Genomic DNA, 25737 nt, shown 5'->3' on the forward strand with positions numbered 1-25737 from the left:
CTGTAGTCCCGTCACCAGAGTCCAGACTCCATTCGCATGAATGGAAATGTGATTTCGAGGGTGAGTGGTTACCAAAGCCACAAAATTCTTTGACGTCGCTTTTTTTTTAACATCCGAAAAAGTGGATCGAGCAAATCATAAAAAAGTACTCTTTGGGAGATCTAAACTGTCATAGGTCTTTGACGAATGACTGTGAGCTTCAGTTCCTGCATGGGGTATTCTCATTGTTGCCAAATGTTGTGGAAAAAACGACATCACAGAACTGCCAAAACTGCAAAACATTGCGGAACCCTTACGGAAACAATAAGGGGTTCACCCCTAATAATAACTCGAAAATACTGCTCCTGAAGAAACACAGTGTGGGCTGGAGTAGTTATATTGGTTAGCAATACTACTCATGATGCACAAACTTGGACACATCATCAGTGTTGTTTCCTGGAATATTTGGGTGTTTCTGGTCTTGCCTCCTCCAGGCCAGGGGTTCTCAACCCGTGGGTCGCGACCCCTCGGGGGGTCGCCAAATTATTTTAGGGGGTCCCCAAATTATTTTCAAAACAATAAAATAAAATATTTTCACGATTTTTCAAAAATAGCAGACCTACAAGCTCGTAGCGCGCCACTCGGTGGCGCGCTATGAGCTTGTAGATCTGCTATTTTTCAATAGCTAAATTATAACAATGCTTAAAACACCAAAAGGGGTTCCCGCCCAAAATGGTTTAAGGTTATTGTAGCAGTCAATTTAGATTGGGGGTCGGGAGGGGGCGGGGCGGGGGTCCCGAGACATTGCCAAATCATTTCCGGGGGTCCCCAGCCAAAAACGTTGAGAACCCCTGTTTTAGGCGACCCGACCGAGGCTGATCAGACCAGGCCTGTGTCCAAGTGACATTCTACAGCCCCCAATTGTCTCTATAGCAGCGGTTCCCAAAGTGGGGTCCGCGGACCCCTAGGGGTACACGACACATAGCCAGGGGGTACCCGAAATAATTCCCAGAACAAAATAATAATAATAAAAAAATAATAATAATAATAACTTTTTTTAACATTAAAATGTATCTACGTGGTCATTTCTGCCAAGTTGCGCAATAAACATATTTTTTGTGTTCATTGTGTTTCTCCCATGTTTGCTTTGGGCCAATGGCTGACATGATTACTAAAACTACAACTACATCAGTCAACCTGTCGTGACCCCAAACAGTAACAGCAGGACGCATGCTGCAGAAACAACAAAAAGACTCAGGACACTTGAAAGGTTTCTGTGGCCGCTTCAGATGAGGGGGTACCTGGAAAAATGTCTACCCCAAAAAGGGCTACCTGGTCCAAAAAAGGTTTGGGAACCCCTGCTCTATAGAGGGTATGCGTGTGACATCATCATCAAACCAGGAAGTTATGCAGGAACGCCTACTGAGTGGCAAAAAACTACTTTCTGGCCTTGACAGCCCATACATCCACACAGAAAAGTCTTATCTGATTGCATTAAACAACATTAAACAATGTTAAACTCACTTTGCCTGTTGCTTTGCCACTCGATGGGCCATTCACTTTAAGCATGCGTATACTCTCTATAGAGCAGCATAGAGACAGTCTGGGGAAGATGGCTGATGCCCTAGAGCAGCATAGAGACAGTCCATGGGGAAGATGGCTGATGAGATGTTGGCGACACTAGGAGGCTCCAGGCCATATTAAAAAAATAGATGCCTCATTGGCCGCTGCAGTTCGTTGGAGCCATGTGTGTCGACGGGAGGGCGGAACAATTTACACTGGGGGAGGAAGTTACACTGGGGGAGGAAGTTACACTGGGGGAGGAAGTTACACTGGGGGAGGAAGTTACACTGGGGGAGGACGTTACACTGGGGGAGGACGTTACACATGGGGGAGGAAGTTACACTGGGGGAGGAAGTTACACTGGGGGAGGAAGTTACACTGGGGGAGGAAGTTACACTGGGGGAGGACGTTACACATGGGGGAGGAAGTTACACTGGGGGAGGACGTTACACTGGGGGAGGAAGTTACACTGGGGGAGGAAGTTACACTGGGGGAGGACGTTACACTGGGGGAGGACGTTACACATGGGGGAGGAAGTTACACTGGGGGAGGAAGTTACACTGGGGGAGGAAGTTACACTGGGGGAGGACGTTACACTGGGGGAGGACGTTACACATGGGGGAGGAAGTTACACTAGGGGAGGAAGTTACACTGGGGGAGGAATTATCAGACCCGAACATGCGCTCTGTGACGCACACTCATGTTTCCGCGGTGCTTCGCAAGGAATCTCTGGAATTTTTTGCCCTCCCTTGAGCACATACGCTCAAGGGAGGGAAATGATTACTGATGATTTTGGGAGTAGTAATGATTCAGCTAGAAGGGTTTATATTCCAAATGAGATGATTGGTTAAGTCAGAAAGGATGACAGAACATTGCCGTTTTATCAAAACCATGGAGTGTGCATGTGCAAAACATGTCTAGGAGCGCTGAAGAAGGAATGGCCAAGCCAAAAAGAAAAAGAAGATTTTAGCGATCCGGTTTTATATCATTTAAAAGACCTCCCCCAGACGTCATGGGCTCTCTACAGGGGGGTCTTCTAAAGATGTCTGGAGACGTGTTGGGCAAAAAGTGTGTTAACTACTGTATGTTGGTTCATATAATGCGGCGGAAACTCCAATTTGGCCTGTAGTAACTCTGTGGACCCCCAAGGGGTCTCGGACCCCGTGTTGAAGACCCATGCTGTAGATATAAAGCTTTATATATTAACACCTGAATAGTAGTGAACAGTCCCATTTGGTCATTGCACTTTTCGGGATGATTGATGGGAGTGATATTGGCTGCGCGACCTTGCTAATCATCAGCTCGTTATATAATTATAGACTTTGTGTCACCGGAGCTAGTAATACATTTACACCGTGGTCGCTGCACTGTTAGGTCTTGTACTTGGTTAGTGAGGATGGCCTTTTTCCAGTAGTTGCTGCATATGCCCTACGTACGTCCCCGTTTTTGATGGATGACCATCCTATTGGTGTCACTATGGTGTTTGCTAGGACATTTCAATGAACTCCACTCTATGGTCTAGACAGCCTTGAAGCTAAAGGATTGATGGACAGATAGCTAGAGAGATGATTCATATAGTCATAGACGCGGGGGGCGGGGGTGGTAAACACATAGGGAAGCAGTTTTTCTTTTCCTTTAGGAAAGCATCGGGGACACGTACTGACGCATGGCATTGAGGCGTATGGTTAGGTTCAAACAGAGCTGTTGACCTAGTGAGAGATATACGGTAGACTGTAGAGAGAGAGCATTGCTTATTTCGGACCCTGGTCTTGGAATGACCTACAGACCAGACTCAAACTGGCTGCTGTGATTCCCCTAGTGAGCTTTAAAAGGGTTGCCATGGGCACACTTCCCATGCACTGCTCCTGCTTTGACATATAGCAAATGTCTGCTTGCTTTTTAGTCTACTAAGCAATGCTTCGTTTTTATTTATTAGTCCTTATTGGTTGCGTTACTAAACGTTCCTGTTCTCCCTTTGAGCTTCTTAGTAGTGGGTACTGTATTTATGAGCATTGTATGTCTGTCCTGTTTTTTTTTTTGTGTATTGTTTTGTTACTGGCAGAGCTGTGTCACTTATTTTGCCTCTTGTCTTGGCCAGTTCACATTTGTAAAAGAGACTTCAGTCTCAATGTGGTTTTTACTGGTTAAATAAAGGTTAAAAAAAAAAAAAAAGACGAAGAGAGAGGGAGATGAATTTCCAGCCTAATGTAAGTCTAAATATGTTTCGTTTATTCGGACAGGGACCCAGATGTCTGCATCAGGACACTGACAACATTCAGCAGCACGCGGCATGCTTTCATGCTAGTTAGCACTTAGTGGTGTACGTGAACTTTCTTATTTAATTAATTAATGTCTTTGTGGTGTGAACAAAATGTACACTCGCACGCAGCTGTGGCTTTTTAGGTCATTTTATTTTGAAGTTTCACTCTGAAACGGATGCCTGTGTGCATCGCATTCGATCCGTTCAGGCTATGGGATGTAGCTCCGATACATCGGTTTGTTTACAAGTGAGAGACAGACGGCCAGCTCAGCATGTTTGCTACCAAGTGGCTTATTTCTAACCTATAATGTTTTCAGATACATATTGTAGCATGCTGATTAAGTTTCAAATGGCTAATACACTGTCTGGATGTCATCATGAATGAGTAGTTCTGTAATCAAAATCAGCTGTGTTTAGAGGAACGTACAGCAATGGGAATCAAACAGGTGAATGAAATCAAGATTCTTCGCGCCGCGTTACGTCATCACGCAGCACGTTTTCGTTCAAAGGAAGTCATTACAATGGGATTTTATGGACTTTTGATAAATATACGTACAAAATGGAATTAATGTACCCATTGTTTTGGCATCTATTCTTAGGCATGCCCAAATGATGACCACAGATATGCTCTAAAGGTCTGACAAACTTATTTTTCACTTAAGTTTTTCCATCCTTCCCTCGATCCTTCCTTTCCGTAACGATTTGGCAAAAATAGGATAACATTCTGCAAAAATAGCCCATCATCAACAGTGTTGTGACGGGTTGTGTTGTCACTGTTGTGTTTTGCATTTAGATCAGCTATATCTGGCGAAGTGATTTGGTCTATAGTCTAGACAGGGAAAAGGAGGCCAGGGACCAACAAGTATTGACCCCTGGAGGACCCGGCCTCTGGTTTTAAGCGGTTCTTTATTACTCATTCCATTCATGTATCCTGACCCCCTCCATGTTTTCACCTCTAAGCATCCCCTTCTGTCTATTCATCTCTCCTTCTCCCTTCTCCCCGGCCCATCACAAGGATGCTAACAGTGCCGTCTGTTATCCCTGCCTCTCTTCTTCCCTCATCTTCCCCCTCTTCCCCCTCTCTCCCTGTCACCGCATCCTGTCCCCCGGCCGTTCATCTCTTCGGGTTCCATTGCTATAACAACCACAGTCTGCCCTGGAGTTGTTGCCATGGTAACACAATGACCTGGCCTGAGGCTACAGAGGGCCAGAGGGGACAAATACAACAGAGGAACCTCATCAGTCACCTTCAGTATAAACACAGGCCCGCACGCACGCACGCACGCACGCACGCACGCACGCACGCACGCACGCACGCACGCACGCACGCACGCACGCACGCACGCACGCACGCACGCACGCACGCACGCACGCACGCACGCGCGCACGCACGCACGCACGCACGCACGCACGCACATGCCAACACGCACGCTCGCACATGCCAACACGCATGCAGACAAGCGCGCACCCACCTACACAAGTGTGCACACGCAAATCTACAACACAACCGCACACTAATGCGGCATATGAATCAGCTGAAAACGTCCTGTACAGAAGCGTACTGTACCACCCAGCACACTGCCCCTAATGCTCCAAAGCTACTTTAGCAGACGCTCTTGTCCGGCTATAAGTTACTGTACCTTTCAAGTGTTTTCCAAGTCACTTTCAATTAATTTGAGGTACTTGAGCGTGCAAGTTTCACTTTTTTTTAATGGCCTGGAAATTTCGATAGACCACATTTCAGTGTTATGGACATTTCCCCAAAATGGTCTTGAATGGGCACATTATCTAAGAGGTTAGACGGTGGCTCAGGGGTAGAGTGGCTGGATGGTAACCGTAAGGTTGCCAGTTCGAACCCGGTCTCCCGCAGAGTTACTGTCGAAGTGTCCTTGAGCAAGACACTGAACCCCTAATTGCTCCCGATGTGCTAGTTGGTGCCTTGCATGGTTTCCGCTGCCATCGGTGTATGAATGTGTGTGAGAATGGGTGAATGTAATGCACAATCTCTGTAAAGCGCCTTGGATAAAGGCGCTATATAAATGCACCATTTACCATTTTAGGTTGTACTGTAAAAATATAAGAAAAAAGAAGGTTGTTGCACAAAGATTATTTTTTTCCATACCCACCTCAGCCTGTATTAAAATGCTGTGTGTGTGTGTGTGTGTGTGTGTGTGTGTGTGTGTGTGTGTGTGTGTGTGTGTGTGTGTGGGGGGGGGGGGGGGGGGGGGGGGGGTTCCAGTTCCGAACCAACTTCTTTAGGGTTCATGCAGGTTAGACGTTGTTGATCTATCTGTGGGGGGATTTATAGCCTACATATTTAACCAATTAATTTACACTCTGAACTGGATCAATATTAGGAGCGCAAAAAATAACCAAACTGGTTCAACACCGGTGGAAAAGTAGCCTTACATTTGTACAAATGTAGGCTAACCAAATGGATTGCTGTGGTCCATGTGGTTCCATTTACACTAAATTAACACAATGGATATTATTTGTAGATTAGGGTACCGTATGAGAGATACAAATCTTATCAAACTGTGATCGATGGCCTAATAATAAATATCAAGCGGTTAAATGCTAAAGGTTAAGAATGACTTGTGTAAGTATGGTGTGCATGGATATAGAGCAGGACACTCAGCTGAGTGTGAGTAACATGGCACTAATGCATGACTTCATACCATCCAAATTAAGGCTCAATTAAGGTCAATTACAGCTGTTTAGACCCCTGTGCAATTAGTTCACCTCTGTGTTTTCATTTTCTCCCTGGCTCTGGTGTCTCGTCTGGTAGCATGCTGTCTGACACCTCCCTTCTTCCCTCCCCTGCTCTGCATTCGCTCAATAATGATTTCCCTCATCTCATCGCTTTCCTGTCGTACCTGCCTTGGCTGCCTGCCTGCCTGCCTGTCTGTCCGTCTGTCCTTCAGCATCTCATTTTGTCGTCTCTCTCTCTTCGTCTCCATCTGCCATCCTCTCTATCTCTCTCCCTCTTTTCCGTCCTCTCGCCCTCTCTCTCTTTGCCCCTCTCTCCCTGTTTCTCTCTGTCCTACTTCTAAAGCCTTGTCTAATTACTGTACCACAGCCTTTAATTGGAAATGCCATACACAAACACACTGTCTGTCTGACTGACTGACTGACGCACGCACGCACGCACGCACGCACGCACGCACGCACGCACGCACGCACGCGCACGCACGCACGCACGCACGCACACACGCGCACGCGCACGCACACACACACCACAAGCACACATATGACATGCTCACAGTCTGACAAGTTGAATGTGAGTTGACATGCTCCAATTGTGAAGCTACTGTACACATGCGGCGAACACCAGAGCCAGGACTATGATGCATGTGAGAGGTAGCATATTGCCTCTAACCTGCCTTCTGTTAAGCTGAGACCTGTTAGCCAGAGGCATTGATAAACTGTGGTGTGGTTATTATAGGCAACCTCCTGTAGCTGTCCTTATTATACCAAAACACATCCTACAACTTGTTTCTGGGACAAACCTTCAGCGAAAATACAATTTAGACATTTTAGCAGACACATTTACCCAGATTCAAACCAGGGTTGCTGTGGCCACAACTGACCCAACTTCATGATCACAGCAAGCAAGCAGATGGACATTAGGCGAAAAATGGCAGACCGCTTTGTGTTAAGATCTTATTTTAATGATGTTTAGGACACAAGAAAGTCTTTCCTGGGGGCTTTTATGTGTAATATGGTGTCATGACGCCGTGTTCATGACAAAAAACCTGTCATGAAAATGTGGTCTCCCTTCCTTCATGGACTACAAAGTCACACCTCCATGCAGCCTCTTCCCTCTCCACAAGGAGCACTAAAGCATTATGGGCATTGTAGGAATTCAGCAATCCAGTCAAACCCTAGTCAAACACACAGACTTCATTATTTGTCTGGCCATAGGGTTCAAATTTCAAATTGTGCTACTGTTATCTTTACTACAAATACTATTAACATTGAGTGACTGCAGTTTCTTCCAGCGGTGAAATGTCCCTTTAATTATCCCTAATTAACTTATTTGTGATTTTTTACTATTTTGAAAAACATTTTCAAAGGTCCAACTAGTCGAACTACATCGACATGTTGTGAGCAGCTTGTAGATCGGCTTTTTGAACTATTTTTAAATGATTTTCAAAATAGTAAAAAATGGAAAAATAAGTTTAGGGATAAGAGGGGTAAGATATAGGCCAAATGATTAAGAGTAAGTGGTGGTATTGTGCTGTTTATTTTGCAGTGATATTTCTTTCTTCCTATGTTGGTTAATTACCTCTATTTTGTATAGTATTGTATTGTAGTCTTGTCTCTCCACCCTGTGCCAATTGTTAATCATCGTCACTTGTGTCATGCTGGCTTCAGCCAATCATGCGCTGATTGTCAGTTATATTCTGTCCTGTTACAATATTGGCAGGAGTTGAACTTGTTTGTTGCTGCCTAGCCCTGGTCCAGAGCTGTGGCATGTTAATGCTCTGCCTAGCCCTGGTCCAGAGCATGTTAAAGCTCTGCCTAGCCCTGGTCCAGAGCATGTTAAAGCTCTGCCAGGCGTGCTCATAGACAGAAAATCCAACTGCCACTGACCAGTAGGGCTCAGCACTTCAACGCTGGCCATGCAGCCTTTCTGGGGGCTTGGTAGAGGGCGCAGTGATCTGGAGGTCTGGCTGACATATTTTTTCTGCCCAAAAAAGTGTATTATACAGAGAATGTGTGGTTGTTTCGGTGAGTATTTTACTCATGCCTTGACAATATAAACGTACGTTTTCTCATGCCAATGAAGCTCCTTTGAAATGAATTGAATTGAATTGAGTAGCGAAACAGTTTTGATTATTTTTTACTAAAGTTGGAGACCTCGCACGGCAGTGGGATTTTCTGTCTGAGTATGAGAGTGTGCGAGCACGGCCTGGCAGGGTGTGTTGCTTCCCTACATGCCAGTCAGCATAAAGGGCAGTAAATACTAAGCACGTGTCCTGCATGTTACCTTTGGCGCTTTCGCACATTCTCTTCATTCACGATCTCAGAGAGCTCTGGTTTCAATGTCACAGAGCAGGGGTTCTCAACGTTTTTGGCTGCATGGGGGACCCCCGGAAATGCTTTGGCCATGTCTCGCAACCCCCGCCCCGCTGCCCCCTCCCCAACCCCAATACAAATTGACTGCTATACAATAACCTTAATAATAGAGAAGATATAATCATTAAGGAAAGTTTATGCATGCACTATGTGTACTACTACTACTATGTACTATATCTGTAATCAATTAATTTACGACGGACGATCAGAGGATCGAGATTCTCATTAAAACACGTTGCTAATGTCTTCATTCAATTCATCCCAAGTTGAATTCTCTCTAGAGTACCAAACTATTTGCAAACCATTTTGCAAATACTTCCTCCTGTACCGTTCAGACACTCTGGACACCCCAGCTCTTCAGTGGGAGTGGCCACTCAGTGTTCAGACACTCTTCAGTGGGAGTGGCCACTCAGTGTTCAGACACTCTTCAGTGGGAGTGGCCACTCAGTGTTCAGACACTCTTCAGTGGGAGTGGCCACTCAGTGTTCAGACACTCTTCAGTGGGAGTGGCCACTCAGTGTTCAGACACTCTTCAGTGGGAGTGGCCACTCAGTGTTCAGACACTCTTCAGTGGGAGTGGCCACTCAGTGTTCAGACACTCTTCAGTGGGAGTGGCCACTCAGTGTTCAGACATTCTTCAGTGGGAGTGGCCACTCAGTGTTCAGACACTCTTCAGTGGGAGTGGTCACTCAGTGTTCAGACACTCTTCAGTGGGAGTGGCCACTCAGTGTTCAGACACTCTTCAGTGGGAGTGGCCATGTGTTCAGACACTCTTCAGTGGGAGTGGCCACTCAGTGTTCAGACACTCTTCAGTGGGAGTGGCCACTCAGTGTTCAGACACTCTTCAGTGGGAGTGGCCATGTGTTCAGACACTCTTCAGTGGGAGTGGCCACTCAGTGTTCAGACACTCTTCAGTGGGAGTGGCCACTCAGTGTCCAGACACTCTTCAGTGGGAGTGGCCACTCAGTGTCCAGACACTCTTCAGTGGGAGTGGCCACTCAGTGTTCAGACACTCTTCAGTGGGAGTGGCCATGTGTTCAGACACTCTTCAGTGGGAGTGGCCACTCAGTGTTCAGACACTCTTCAGTGGGAGTGGCCACTCAGTGTTCAGACACTCTTCAGTGGGAGTGGCCACTCAGTGTCCAGACACTCTTCAGTGGGAGTGGCCACTCAGTGTCCAGACACTCTTCAGTGGGAGTGGCCACTCAGTGTTCAGACACTCTTCAGTGGGAGTGGCCATGTGTTCAGACACTCTTCAGTGGGAGTGGCCACTCAGTGTTCAGACACTCTTCAGTGGGAGTGGTCACTCAGTGTTCAGACAGTCTTCAGTGGGAGTGGCCACTCAGTGTTCAGACACTCTTCAGTGGGAGTGGTCACTCAGTGTTCAGACACTCTTCAGTGGGAGTGGCCACTCAGTGTTCAGACACTCTTCAGTGGGAGTGGCCATGTGTTCAGACACTCTTCAGTGGGAGTGGCCACTCATTGTTCAGACACTCTTCAGTGGGAGTGCCATGTGTTCAGACACTCTTCAGTGGGAGTGGCCACTCAGTGTTCAGACACTCTTCAGTGGGAGTGGCCACTCAGTGTTCAGACACTCTTCAGTGGGAGTGGCCATGTGTTCAGACACTCTTCAGTGGGAGTGGCCACTCAGTGTTCAGACACTCTTCAGTGGGAGTGGCCACTCAGTGTTCAGACACTCTTCAGTGGGAGTGGCCATGTGTTCAGACACTCTTCAGTGGGAGTGGCCACTCAGTGTTCAGACACTCTTCAGTGGGAGTGGCCACTCAGTGTTCAGACACTCTTCAGTGGGAGTGGCCACTCAGTGTTCAGACACTCTTCAGTGGGAGTGGCCACTCAGTGTTCAGACACTCTTCAGTGGGAGTGGCCATGTGTTCAGACACTCTTCAGTGGGAGTGGCCACTCAGTGTTCAGACACTCTTCAGTGGGAGTGGCCATGTGTTCAGACACTCTTCAGTGGGAGTGGCCACTCATTGTTCAGACACTCTTCAGTGGGAGTGGCCATGTGTTCAGACACTCTTCAGTGGGAGTGGCCACTCAGTGTTCAGACACTCTTCAGTGGGAGTGGCCACTCAGTGTTCAGACACTCTTCAGTGGGAGTGGCCACTCAGTGTTCAGACACTCTTCAGTGGGAGTGGTCACTCAGTGTTCAGACACTCTTCAGTGGGAGTGGCCACTCAGTGTTCAGACACTCTTCAGTGGGAGTGTTCAGGACGTATTTCTACATTGCGGTATTTAGGGTTGTCCTGATCGGATCGGAAATCGGCTCCGATCTCATGATTTTCAAAAGATCGGATTTTTAATTGTCTAATGTAAATCTCAAAGAAAGATGTATAAGCAATGAGATTTTGTAAAACAAACTGTTGTGTTTATGCTAGTTGTTTTCCTTCTGGTCCCAGTCAGAGATCATCAAACAAAGACTAGTCACACTCAGAGGCGTGAAAAACACCTATGATTAAAACAAAAGAAAATGCAACCCCTGCTATGATGGGATAGGTGTCTGTATACTCTCTCTGAATGAGAAGTACTCTTTACATCATTATTTCATGCTTTCATAGAAAGAAAGAAAACACAATGACAGTCATTCTAATAAAAGTATAGTCACCTTTTTGCCTTTCAATAATTGAAAGGCAATTAACACAACAGACTACACTAGCGTGACATACATTAGGATATTTGCTATTGTGATATGGCATAAGTGTTATATGAAAAGATAAAGATCGGATCGGGAAAGATCGGTATCGGTATGTCTCAAAATGAAATGATCGGAATCGGATCGGAGGTATTGATATTTTTACTTCAGTAAAGCATGTGAGCACTTTTTTTTCCACCACTGTCCAATTCCCCAACGACCAGGGAGGGAGCACTCAGCGCTCTCTCTCTCCCTCTCTCCCTCTCTCTCTCTAATGCAGCCCTTGTGTGTGTGTAATTATACCGTCTGTTCTCTGCGTTCCCCTGACGGTTCACAGAAAAGTTGTTACCTGTGTTTCTGTGTTTGTCTCTAGCTGTTGGAGTCTCTCTGTGTATTTACTCATTATCCATTTCCCCAGTGCCACAGCATTGCCTGTGTACTTTATTCCTAGTGGAAGTGCTCCTCAGTCTCAATAAACTGATATATTTTCTTTGCCTCTCGTCTCCTAACCTCTTGACACACAACAAAGCAGTTGGTGGATGATGTGTGTGTGTGTGTGTGTGTGTGTGTGTGTGTGTGTGTGTGTGTGTGTGTGTGTGTGTGTGTGTGTGTGTGTGTGTGTGTGTGTGTGTGTGTGTGTGTGTGTGTGTGTGTGTGTGATCTGAATTGTCTGCATTATGATGTTATTTTACAGCATTAACCATACTACTGTAGATGCACTCTGAGTCCTCTACGATTCATTTTGCTATCTGTTGAGGAAACTAGATATTATTTTACCAATTTGAGACCAGATTCTACAAGTGTAGAAAAAGAGGCTGAAAAAAACAGCCAAGGGACACGCACATCCAATTACCTACTGTATGTAGGCTGGGTGCCGGATCAGACACAGTCATATAGAGAGTAAGAATAAAAAAAGTCAGCTCCCAGCTCTTTACTTACTTACTTCTAAGTAAATAATTACTGGTGGGAGCTGAAATTGGTGTGCAGACTTTTTTGTATTCTTACTCAGATTCTACAATAAAGTTTCTGTCAGTGGTGCTCAAACTATTTCATGTCAAGGACCCCAAATGTTATCTGTAATTGGCCGCCAACCCCCATCTGAAAAAATATGTTGTTCCAGGGACCCCGCAGAAGCAGAGTTTGAGTTGAGTTGAGTTAAAACGTTCGCTTTGAACGAATATATATTCAAAGGTTTGCACACATTTTCACAATTTCTACAAGCTTGTAGCGCAGATGAGGTTGTATTATTTAGGTGCTATTATTTCAATAGCTAAAGTTTAAAATAACTAGCCCTTACCCGTTGTGAGATATTACCCCCTTGTGGCCGCAGGGGGTACTGCGCCATGGGTGCGTTTTCGCATTTTTAATTCACTAATGAATTCATTATTAATTTATAATTTTGAAAAGGGGCTTCGTTAAGACCTCCATATTATTATGGTCAATGCCTGTGTGAAAAGTGGGAGTGATTGGTGCAGGCGGTGAGGAGATACGGCAGTTACAGTGACACACATTCATTCATTCAGACAGACAGACATTGTCAGAATTATAGTATGATGATGATGATGATGATGATTATAATAGTATGATGATGATGATGATTGAAATCTAAGGTGGCACAGATGCGTTCCAGGTATTATTAATGGGCTAATCTATAATATTCTCCATTGTTTGTTCTGTCCCTTATACAGTCCTGCCCAGTCATACGTGCGGCACCCCCGGCATCATTCCGAACGGAGAGATCCACGGCGCGCGGTACAACATGGGCGACAAGATCCGCTACAGCTGCGAGTCGGGCTTCGTGCTGGAGGGACACAACATTCTCACGTGCATCGTATCACCCGGCAGCGGAGCGCAGTGGGACTTTCCGTCGCCATTTTGTAGAGGTACGTATGTCCTTTGATTTGTCTTTGTTGCTTGTCCGGTTGTTTTTTATGTCTATTCGGTTAATGTAATAGTTAGTATACAGCTGCTAATACTAAGACAAAAAAAATGACTGATAAATGAGGTGTATCAAACTAATCACCTGCGGTGATTAAACAATCGTGTTCCAGATCTCCCTGCCTAGTTTACACTTACCTTTGAAGAGCCACTGCGCCGACTTGATCGTTGCTTGTCATGAAAATCCGCTTTAATAGTCGTAGTGTTGAAAAATAGTCCAAACTAAGTGGCGATCACAACAACAGAGCGGAGAAGGAACGCACGCACGCATGCACGCACGCACGCACGCACGCACGCACGGCACCACATTGTAATGCATTGGGCCTCAATTTCCCAGAACCCTTTGCATGCCGGTGCGACGGAAGGTTTTGTTTATTTTTCAAACACAGTTCTTATATGAGGCGATCTAAGATAGGGGGCTATCAGGATTATAATACAAATAAATACACAAACCCAAGAACTTAGCGCCCTCTAGCGATGTTGACGTCAGACGTCAGACAGTATGTATTGTCGTCACAAGACCGATAACGCCACAGTATTATATAAGACACATTGCAGCATGAATGTTTCAATAACGGAAAGTGTAACAAGAAAGATTGAACACAAAGAAAGAATTGAAACACAATTTTGGAGAGGACTGTCCCGCGTAAACCTCCCTCACTCTCTCTCTCTCTCACTCTCTCTTCCTTCCACAGCGGAGGGCGCGTGTGGCGGTACGTTACGGGGCACCGCGGGTTCGATAGCCAGCCCCGGCTACCCTGCGGAGTACGAAAACAACCTGGACTGTACGTGGTCCATTCTCTCTGAACCTGGAGACACCATAGCTCTGGTCTTCAGTGACTTCCTGATGGAGGACAGATACGACTTTCTGGAAATCAGTGGAACTGAGGCACCGAGTGTATGGTGAGTTGTACGAGCTTCACTGCACACATGCTAGTATTTGTGACACTCACGCACGCACGCACGCACGCACGCACGCACAGACATACACACACACACACAGCTTTTATTTATTTACTTTTGTTTGTTTGTTCCATCTTCCAAACACAGCACACCCACTCAGGCTGTGTTCACTCCATCTGCCTTTTAAAAGCTCTGCCTGGAGCGCTTTTTCTGCTGAAAGAATATTGAATTATGAAACGTTTAAAACTATAGTAAGATTGAGCCAACATGCAAACGGCGTATTGTCTCACCTGAAATGTATAGACTGTGTTTCTCTCCCCTGCCTGCCATCTCTCCTGCCGGGCATACTGTATATGTGGCTGCTGGCTTCCTCCATTTGGAGCAGTGGAGCTTACACTGGAACATACAGACGATCAGCAATAATGTGAATAATATGCCGACCTTTAAAAACACAGCAGCTCCATGATGAATATAACGAGCATGATTTAATTACATTAGGTAATAATAGCGTGGCCCAGCCTGTGTGGTTTTTCTGGTCTAGAGGGGCGAGTGCCGGTCGAAAACAGGCGGTGGATTGATTGATTGATTGATTGATTGATTGATTGATTGATTTTTTATTTCACAGTTTGTAGAATGGGTACAGTTTAAACGAAAGTACAGGTAAATATAAAAACTGCTACTGAGAGGATAAGCAGAAATAGCACTAAGACTTGTTTACATCTTAGTCCTCCATTTTCAATTCATCAGAACATTTAAAGACGTACAAATACTACGAAAAAAGGAAATCATCATACAGTATACAGTTAAAGGACCACTCCCACTTTAAGTTTTCAACCTATCTTCATATAATTGGTCCTCACTAATGTTCATGATAAAATAGCACAAGATGCTTCAACTCAGTCTGTGTCTCATGTTTTTTTTCTTTAACACAATCATTCCCGGGATTCCTTCAAAATAGGAGCTCTAGGGTGCCGGGAAGAAATGGCCGCTTTTACTCTGAATTATTTTTGTATTATCTTGAGAACGATGGTTTCCATTATTGCATTGCAACCTTTCAGGAATAGAAATCCTGCAGTTTCTATTAGCTTGGATTCCCCATCGATGATGTCACTGGTGGACGGGTTTCTGAACTGCCCACAGCCGTCCCATGAGAGATAGACCAAGTAGAAAAAAATGGTGGCATGAACATTAGTGAGGACCAGGTAGGTTGAAAAGTGGTGAAGTGGTCCTTTAACTCTTGAGTAAACTCTCAAAAGTAAAAAAAAAAAGGGGTAAACATGTACAGTATGGAAAAGAAAAAAGGTGGGGACTTAGCCTAGTATAGGCATTCATATTTTTGTATGGCTGTTGGTAGGCGTTCCACATTTTAGTGGCATACAGTAGGAGCGAAATTAATTCAAACCCTTGTTAAAGCCAAATCTGGGTTGCACGTGATTTGTTGAACTCCCTCTGGTGTTGTGATTGTGGACTTCGTTGACATTAAAGAAGTATTTTGACAGATACATGGGTATCTTGGTGGTGTATAGCTATCCTATTGGTCTATCCACAGGTGGTGCCGATTTGTTTAAAGGAAACAACTGTTATTTTAATGTAAAAAGGTGGTGCCTATTTGTACTAGTCAGTACAGTAAACGTGTTAACCATAAACCCTCTGTTCTTAGTGTAAAGGACCTGAGTTGCAGGATGAAATTGAGCTTGTAGAACTTGCTATTTCTGGTGAATCATGAATGTCCCTAACCTGACTCCGCCAGATGGGGCAGCAGAGAGTACACTGGGTTCCCCCCTCCTGCTCCCATCTGGGAACTCTCAGGCAGACTTGATGCTCCGGCCACCAAACGGCCTGGCCAATCAGTGGCAGCTAGAGGCGGGATCAAGGCATACAGAGTGCTGCAGTGTACTCTCTGTTGCCCCATCTGGCGGAGTCAGGTTAGAATGTCCCCCCATAGGGGTTCAAGTTTTTAATTTAACTCAGAAAGTGTGACTGGAACCATAATAATTAACACTATGCTACTCAAGGGTGGACTGGCCACAGGACGTACCAGGCATATGCCCGGTGGGCCGACCCTCTCGTGGGCCGGTCTGGGACAAATGTTAAATTAGTTGTGTATCATTTATGTTGTACTGTAAAGGTGGTGGTGTTAAGGGCTTGTACACCGAAAAGTCAGTAGAGTAGCCTATCTGCACGCTGGTTGTGGTGGGCCAGTCTGGGCCAAATTCCGCGAAAATGTCCGGGCCGAATTTTGGTCTCAGTCCAGCCCTTATGCTACTTTACTCATTGTTGTTCATTAAATGTGCTCTGGAGAAAAGCTGCACATTTTCCCAGGGATTATATTATAGAGGCTTTATTGATATGGACTCGTTCACATTGAAGAGGTCAGTTGATGTATTAGTTCCATCTTCCAGGCTCACAAGGGAGCAATATTCAATATGTAAAGAGGACACCATAGCCCTGCTATTAAAGGACTTTTCTCAGGAGGACATGTACAGATACTTGTAGATTAATGGTGCTGGAGCGCTATCAATAATGTCTGTTAACGCATTTAGGCCTGACGTCGAAATAAAAAAAACGTTCGCTCTGAAAGAATATATATTCAAAGATTTGTGCCGCATTTTTACGATTTTTCAAAAATAGCAGATCTACAAGCTCATAGCGCGCCACCGAGTGGCGCGCTATGAGCTTGTAGATCTGCTATTTTTCAATAGCTAAAGTATAACATAATGCTTAGTTAAAACACCAAAAGGGGTTCCCGCCCAAAATGGGTTAAAACCGGTGATGCTATTGTTTTAACTTTTTCTTCCAAAAGTGACACTGCTATTATTATTATTCTCTTTTTTTATCATGTATTTATAGGCAAAATTCAGTTTGTAACTGTATTAACCACAGCCCTACAGTGTATGCTAGCCTTTGTATGACACATTGTGATGCAATGCATCTACATGATAGTGCATCGTCATGTAGATCTATTTTAAAAATATCACCAAAATAGGGATTCCAGGGTGAATGTGGTTAACATTTTACTCGTACTCATCCCATGGCCTATAGGGGGCCGTAGGGGTGTCATGGTGGCAGTCGGGGGTCTCCAGCACTCTCGGTCTTCAGCTGTGCGTAGCAGGTTTTGGAAGCTGCAGCCAGTTCACTCCTTGATGTGATTGTTGTCCATCCTGGACTTTCTCTGCCTGCCTCTTCTCCGCTTTCCCTCCACTGTCCCCTAGGATAGCCTCAGAAACCCAGACGTTTTTATTTCCAGGGAGGAAAAAAAAGTCTGGGACTGAGTCCACTTCAATTCGGCATACAGTAGCGCAAACGTCGATCACTCTCTGCTGATTTCTGATCAACTGCACCTTTGTTAAATTGACGCACACACACACACACACACACACACACACACACACACACACACACACACACACACACACACACACACACACACACACACACACACACACACACACACACACAGACACACACACTCCTCTCTCTCTGTCGCTCTAATTAACTAGTCTCATGTCGCGCAGCTGCGTCTAGATTCTCCCGGCGGATCCTGCCGGGAGCTGCCTATGCCATAGAAAGCATAGGTGGACCCCAGGCTACCTGTAGGATGGTCTTTGGCATCGAGGTATGCCTTGTGACCTGACCGTACCGGGCCCGTTTGCAACGATTTACTGTTGAGAGTAGAGGCTCCTGTTCTCCAGCATGGCTGGTGACTATCTGTCTCACGTAATCATTTATCCAGTGTTCTTTATATGTGTAGCTTCTGTAGCACTTCGCAGGACTGTATAATGCGCTCAGTGTCCGCTGTGAGTGACCAGCTCTCAGAACCACAGAGTAGGGTGGAGAGTACAAGTGACTTGTACAGTCTGACCTGTTTTTATGGAGCTGCCCTCACTGACTCACAAAAGACCCAGGGTATTTGAAGTCTTTTACTTCTTCCAGTGGTTGCCCGTTCATTGTGATGTTCCGTTGGTGCTAGTTTTTTTGGGCTGTTGACCAGGATTTAGCTTTTCTCTTCGCATATCTCCATGCCGTATTCGCTTCCAGTCTGGTGGTGAGTTCCTGGAGTCCGGCTTTTGCGTGGTTAACATAACCATTGTAAATGTATTGTTACATTGCGATATTATATCAAACATAAATATCAAATATATCAGACAGTATTGTAGACAGAAATGTAATTTAATTCAGTCTGACCAAAAATGGCCATAAAACATTTAAAAAAAAAGAAGATGAATGGGGGATATCAAAAGCAGATGCATGGTTCCCCGCCCCCCCCCTCCCATGCAGCAAATCCATCCCTGCTAACCCAAAACAAAACCCGGTCAATTCAGAAGCAGATCAAGTCCCTATTGGTTAATTCATCATAACACAGCATTTTTGGAACGCTTACATTGTGGTGGGGCGTGTATGATCTCATGCACTAGCCTACTAGAGCGTCGTCAGCAATTATATATACAAAAGCACGGTGGAAATAATAGGAGCAGGAGACGCAAATGAGTTGCACTGTCTTCTCCCTCACTAATTACACTCCATTAGCGAGAAACTTAACCCCCAAACTGCTCCACTGCAGTTGCTCAATGAATGGACAACACTGGAACACTAACGGGATGCAAATGGCTGTGAATGTATGGAAGTGAAGCAGGATGCTGCTGAACGAGGCTGTGCATACTCAGCAAAACCTTTAACCCATTTTGACCTGGGAACGATTCTGCAAATGTCTTCTAAATCCATGACTGTTTTCTTGAAAAAGCTATGTGTTTCTATGTCAGTCGTTCTCAAACACTTTCATGTCACTTTTCACGATTCTTCAAAAATAGCAGACCTACAAGCTCGTAGCGCGCCACTCGGTGGCGCGCTATGAGCTTGTAGATCTGCTATTTTTCAATGGCTAAAGCATAACGTAATGCTAACACCAAAAGGGGTCCCCGCCCAAAATGGGTTAAAGGCTTTTCCAGATAATAGGCTAAATTTGCCCATCGTGTTCGCTACCTTTTTCCGCAATGGTGAATATTTGTCTTTGTCATGCCACATACTGTATACAGCTTGCAGCCCTACGGTATCTATAGTTTTTATCATCGCTGTCAGGCAGAAAGCTTGCATATTATCCACATTTCATCGCTTGATATTTTTGCCCTACTTTATTATGATATTCACAATTATTTTCTTGTCTTTTAATTTGTTTTTCCTTTCTTTTGATAATTGTAATTATGTTTATACAACCTGCCCAAACTAGGGATGCCTGGTTGTGGTTAAATCTGTCTGTGGATCTTTTATAATTATGAAACTTACGGAAATTATATTATAATTTTTCTGTTTTATTCTCAAAAGTAATGGTTTTGGACGTAAAAAAAGATTTTCTGTCTAACTGCCACGACATTCCCTTACTTACAGAATCAATCATATCCCATAACTGCCAATAGAATATGTTGGCGTAATTGTCTCTTCAACATATCTATTAGTGCTTAGATTTGTTCATAAATCAATCCAATATCTTCTTGTTTATTCCAATTGAATTGGAATACTTGTTTTTTTCTAACACGGAGTGTCACATTGGATTTGCCAAAACATTCGTTATAATCTATAACATCGCTAACAAGGCGGATAAATTCAATTCTTACCATCCTTCCTGCAGCCCGAGCAAATCACATGGTAGCTGGGGAACAGCAATTGTGTCCGTGTATTGTTGGCATTGTATTACTGCTACGTGTTGGTTGGTTGAAATTACATCTGTGGTACTCATCAACCTCATTGCTGAAATGTGCTAATGAGCCTCAACTGCATCAGGGACCCGGCACTAAAACCTCTTTGATGAGATACAGTAGTATACAGTACGCCTATGCAGTGTGCATATAGCTGTAGGTAAGATACGTGAATGAGGCAAATAAATACAATTTACAATGTGGGGGAGACTCTCATTAGTGAGAGAACGTGCCACAGGTAAACAATGGGCCAAGTAACGTTCTTAACATTTTGTAAATACAGGTTTGAATATTATATTTGATCTTGGTGTTCAGGCTCTGCTAGGCCTACATAATTACGCCCCGCTCTGCACAATTAGAAGACAGCGATTCCAGAGCAGGGAGAAACTGTGTAGCCCCCCAGGGGGAAACTAATCCCACCGGGGAAAACCAAGCGTATACAGGTGGAGATGGGGTGGTGGAGCAAACAAACGCGTCCAATATCGGTGACAGGGAGAATAGGAACAATGGACTGTGGTGGCATGCTTAAAGCTTTAACAAACCCTGTCGGCCCTAGATTCCGGGGTGAACATTGGGCGAATCAGCAATCGTTGTGAGGTTGTAGATTGGTTATTTTCGGCAAAGAGAATTTGTGCAGAGGGGAACGAGCAAAATTTGAATAACTTATAGCAGCTTGCGGAAGAAAAAAAAAGCACGCTGGTGTGTGTGTGTGTGTGTGTGTGTGGTACAGTAAGTCGTTAGTTTCCCACACGGTTTCAAACCAGGCATACTTAATGAACTGGTGGGCGTGCCCACATAAAAACTACATTTTAACCCATTCAGGCCTGACCTCAAAATTTAAAAAGATTCTTCTAAATCCTCCAGTTTTCTGAAATAAATATTTTCACGATTTTTCAAAAATAGCAGACCTACAAGCTCGTAGTGGCGCGCTATGAGCTTGTAGATCTGTTATTTTTCAATAGCTAAATTATAACATAATGTTTAAAACACCAAAAGGGGTTCCCGCCCAAAATGGGTTAACAACTACTGTACACTTATTTGAAAAAATTATACCTCCTTATATAACAATAAGACCTGACGATCATGTTTTAGGGTGGAAAAGCATCGCGGCACTCCATCTTTAAGTAAAAGTAATGATATGAGTACAAGTACAACGGTATATTGGAATCAAACTATACTTAAAGTAATGTGCACAATGTTCCCAATTTACTTTACACTTTTCTTTGAATGGCCTCTCTAACACATTCAATTATAAGTAAATAATTAAAAGTATAAAATAGTGCTTGAGTGGTTAATGTATGTGTTATATTAATAATCCATATATGTAAAGTGACATGTAACTAAAGTTGTTAAATGATTGTAGTGTAAAAGCTTAATTTGTCTCTGAGATATGTAGTGGAGTAGAAGTAGTATTAAAGAAAATAGAAATGCTAATAATTAAATAGTGCCTCAGAATTGTACAGCACTCCAGACTCCATTAAATGTATTTTCCACATTGTACATGACTCACTGAGGTCGTGCAACGTGACCCACTCGAGTATCTCTGCCACATTTAGATTGCAGGGCTTATATTATTATGCATCATTTCCGGGGTCCTGTTTGCACCGGATGACATTACTGAACTGACGTCACTGACCAGCTGGCTAAAAACAAACGGAATGCTGATTGAGAATTGCTCCACTAATTGCACCAGATGATCTGCTCCAGCAGTGATTTCAAGCTGTATATGAAAGTTATCACTTTTTGCTGTTTGCCCAACTTTACCCCATGACATCATCCATTTAACTCATTCTGGACTGGTGTTTTAAGCATTATGGTATACTTTAGCCATTGAAAAAGTAGCAGATCTAAAAGAGCTTGTAGATCTGCTATTTTTTTTAAATCATGAAAATGTGGTGCAAATATTTGAATATATTACTTTGCTTCTGGGGGGGTCCCTGGAACAATATATTTTCAGATGGGGGTCGTCGGCCAAATATATATAATTTTTGGGGTCCTTGACATGAAATAGTTTGAGAAGCACTGACATGAAAACTGGATTTTCTGAAAACTGTCATAATTTAGAATAGCTGGGTCTGAATTCGTCCAAAATCAACAAGATCGTGCACTTGGTGACAAGTTTTTGATTTTTGGTATGATGGTAGGTATGGTTATAAGGTTTTCAAAAACCATCGCAAACGAGTTGGGAGCGCCCCCTAGTGGTCTGTTTGCAATGAATCTAATATCAAATGGGCCAGTATATGGTTAAAAACCATAATAATTGATAAAAGAGATTTTCCAATGGATTCTATTAGTATTGGGTGTGCTAAATAACATACTAAAGAATTAGGAAAAAATAACTTCTGGAAAGGCATCATTTTCAAGATGGCGTCCACGGTGGCTGCCAGGAGCTTAAAATGCCTATAAACTGGGATTTAATACATACAAAATCATAACAATTATACTCTTGGTGACAAGTTTTTGATTTTTGGCATGATGTTAGGTATGGGTATAAGGTTTTCAAAAACCATCGCAAACAAGTCGGGCTCGCCCCCTAGTGGTCTGTTTGCAATGAATCTAATATCAAATGGGACAGTATATGGTTAAAAACTAAAATAATTGATAAAATATATTTTCCAATGGATTCTATTAGTATTGGGTATGCTAAATAACATATTCAAATTTTGGGTGAATGGCATGATGTTAGGTATGGGCATAATGTTTTCAAAAACCATTGCAAACCAGTTGGGCTCGCCCCCTAGTGGTCTGTTTGCAATGAATCCAATGCTGGCCTATTTAACATTGAATTCATTGCAAACAGACCACTAGGGGGCGAGCCCAACTCGTTTGCGATGGTTTTTGAAAACCTCATGCCCATACCCAACACCATGCCAAAAATCTAAAACTTGTCACCAAGTGCATAATTGTTATGATTTTATATGTATTAAATCCCAGTTTATAGGCATTTTAAGCTTACTGAGGCCACCGTGGACGCCATCTTGAAAATGATGCCTTTCCAGAAGTTATTTTCACCCAAAATGTTTATATGTTATTTAGCATACCCAATACTAATAGAATCCATTGGAAAATCTATTTGATCAATTATTATTATTTTTTACATATTAAATCCAAGCTTTATAGGCATTTTGCAGCTATTGTGGACGCAATCTTGAAAATGATGCCTTTCCAGAAGTTATTTTTTCCTACATTTTTAGTATGTTATTTAGCACACCCAATACTAATATAATCCATTGATTTTTTTCTTTTATCCATTATTATGGTTTTTAACCATATACTGGCCCATTTAATATTAGATTCATTGCAAACGGACCACTAGGGGGCGAGCCCAACTCGTTTGCAATGGTTTTTGAAAACCTTATGCCCATCCCTAACACCATACCAAAAATCAAGAACTTGTCACCAAGTGCATAATTGTTATGATTTTTTATGTATTAAATCCCAGTTTATAGGAATTTTAATCTCCCGGCAGCCATCGTGGACGCCATCTTGAAAATGATGCCTTTCCAGAAGTTATTTTTTCCTAATTTTTTTGTATGTTATTTAGCACACCCAACACTAATAGAATCCATTGGAAAATCTCTTTTATCAATTATTTTGATTTATAACCATATACTGACCCATTTAATATTAGATTCATTGCAAACGGACCACTAGGGGGCGCTCCCAACTTGTTTGCGATGGTTTTTGAAAACCTTATAACTATACCTACCACCATACCAAAAATCAAAAACTTGTCACCAAGTGCACGATTTTAACGAATTCAGACCCAGCTAGAAGGCATTTGTAGAATCGTCCTCAGGTCTAAGTGGGTATTAATAACCACTATAAGGTTCAGGGCTTTTCAGCTTTTCAGCCGGGGGTCTGCAGTGGTGGAAAAAAGTACTCAAATGTTTTAAAGTTAAAGTATCAATACTGCAATGTAGATATACTTTGTTATACGAGTAAAAGTCCGGAATTTAAAATGTAATGTACTTAAAGTACCAAAAGTAGAAAGTACTCGGTGTGCAGAATGTCCCATTTCACAAGTTTTCAAATGTATACAAATCTTTTGAAAATAGCAGTGAGCTTGTAGATCTGCTATTTTCAAATGGCCAAAATGTAGGGCAGAAGCGGATACTGTAGCCTATGTTTTGTAATCATAATCAAAATCTACAAAGTAAGCTGTCAAATAAATGTAGTGGATCGGAATACTGTAAAAGTACAATATTTGGACCTGAAATGCAGTGGAGAAAGTAGAAGTAAAAGTAATGTAAAATTGGAAATGCTCAAGTAAAGTAGAAATACCTTAGAATAAGTACAGTACTTAAGTAAATGTACTTAGTTACTTTCCACCACTGGGGGTACGTCTGCTGTGGAGGACTGAGGCCTGCTCCTCTCACTCGTGGATGTCAGGCTAAGGCACTGTACTTCATGGGAGGTGTAGCTGTGCTGTGAGGCCATTAGCTCTGATCTGGAGCACCTGAGCCCAGTGCTCTCTGTGCTTTAAAAGGGGCCCTTAATTATTTCCTTTCGAGGAGCTCTCATTCTCCCCCGGCTTGCACACTTTGACTTGTTTGTTTTCGTCCACCACACAAAGGGCCACTTCAAACCCTTTTGCAACCAGATCTTATTTTAATAAAGTAAGACGGTCAACTCGTTGACATGTCCATAGACACTGTCAAGAGTCATGAATGAAACACAGTCCCACAGGGCTGGACTGGCCATAGGACGTACCGGGCATATTCCCGGTGGGCCGCGACCGTAGGGGGCTGCCATGATTAAAAAAAAAAAAAAGGGCAGGCAGGCAGGCCAATAGGCGGCAGGCCACCAGGAAAGGTCCGGGCGTGCTGCCATTCTGCCAGTGCCATCATGATAATTTCACTGTACCTGTATCAGTGAGTGACAAATAAACCCTCTTCTATCTTGAATCCTTTTGCCAGCATCATTCTTGTGAGAGCAACCAAGGGTTGTGTAGTTGTCTGTTGGTTTGTATCATTTATGTTCTGTAAAAGTGGTGGCTTGTTTGTTTGTGTGTGCCTCGACGGAGCGGGCGGTATAGTTTCTGCTATCTACACGCTGGTTGTGGTGGGCTGATCTGGGCCAAATTCGTGCGAAAATGACCGGGCCTATTTTTATTTATATAGCCTACTGTACAGGGCCAATTTTTCTCAATGACACTATACGTGTATAGTACTGGGCACGGTTAGAGCCAGAAGAATGATATGAGAGTCTGTCCCTGACCATTACAGTCAATAAGAAACAGATAGAGAAATAGAGAAATAGAGAAAAACCTGAATCTTAACCCATATTCCCAACAGTTTTTCACCCACATTGATTCTTAGTCAATTCACAGTTTATACTGTGATGTATGTATATTTCTGTGATATGGATCTCCCTGGGTCTGAAATAAAGTCTTGATTGATTGATTGATTGATTGATTGATTGATTGATTGATTGATTGATTGATTGATTGATTGATTGATTAGTCAGGATCAATGGCTCAAAATCAGTTGAAAATCTCTGTGGAGAATAAGACACAGATAGCCGTAAACCAGACTGTATGTAATTGACTGGTGTCCCCCAGGGGTCTATACTTGCTCCTCAACTTTTATTCCCGCAACACTAAATATCTTTGCTTAAAGTAGCCAATCTAGAAGCTAACACATCACTTAGTGAGCTTGTAGATCTGCTAT

At 43.5% G+C, this 25737-nt stretch overlaps 1 protein-coding gene across 1 annotated transcript in view; it reads left to right on the forward strand.

The window, feature by feature from the left end:
- LOC306919635 (CUB and sushi domain-containing protein 1-like) overlaps positions 1–25737 on the forward strand; it is a gene marked incomplete at its 5' end in the record, with an annotated part of 687041 nt that overhangs the window by 213921 nt on the left and 447383 nt on the right. Inside the window, 2 exon segments of the mRNA XM_079496199.1 lie at positions 13223–13417; positions 14168–14375. Coding sequence (XP_079352325.1) covers positions 13223–13417; positions 14168–14375 — 403 coding nt within the window.

Source organism: Electrona antarctica (assembly GCF_951216825.1).
Source record: "Electrona antarctica genome assembly, chromosome: 3".
Taxonomy (NCBI): Eukaryota; Metazoa; Chordata; class Actinopteri; order Myctophiformes; family Myctophidae; genus Electrona; species Electrona antarctica.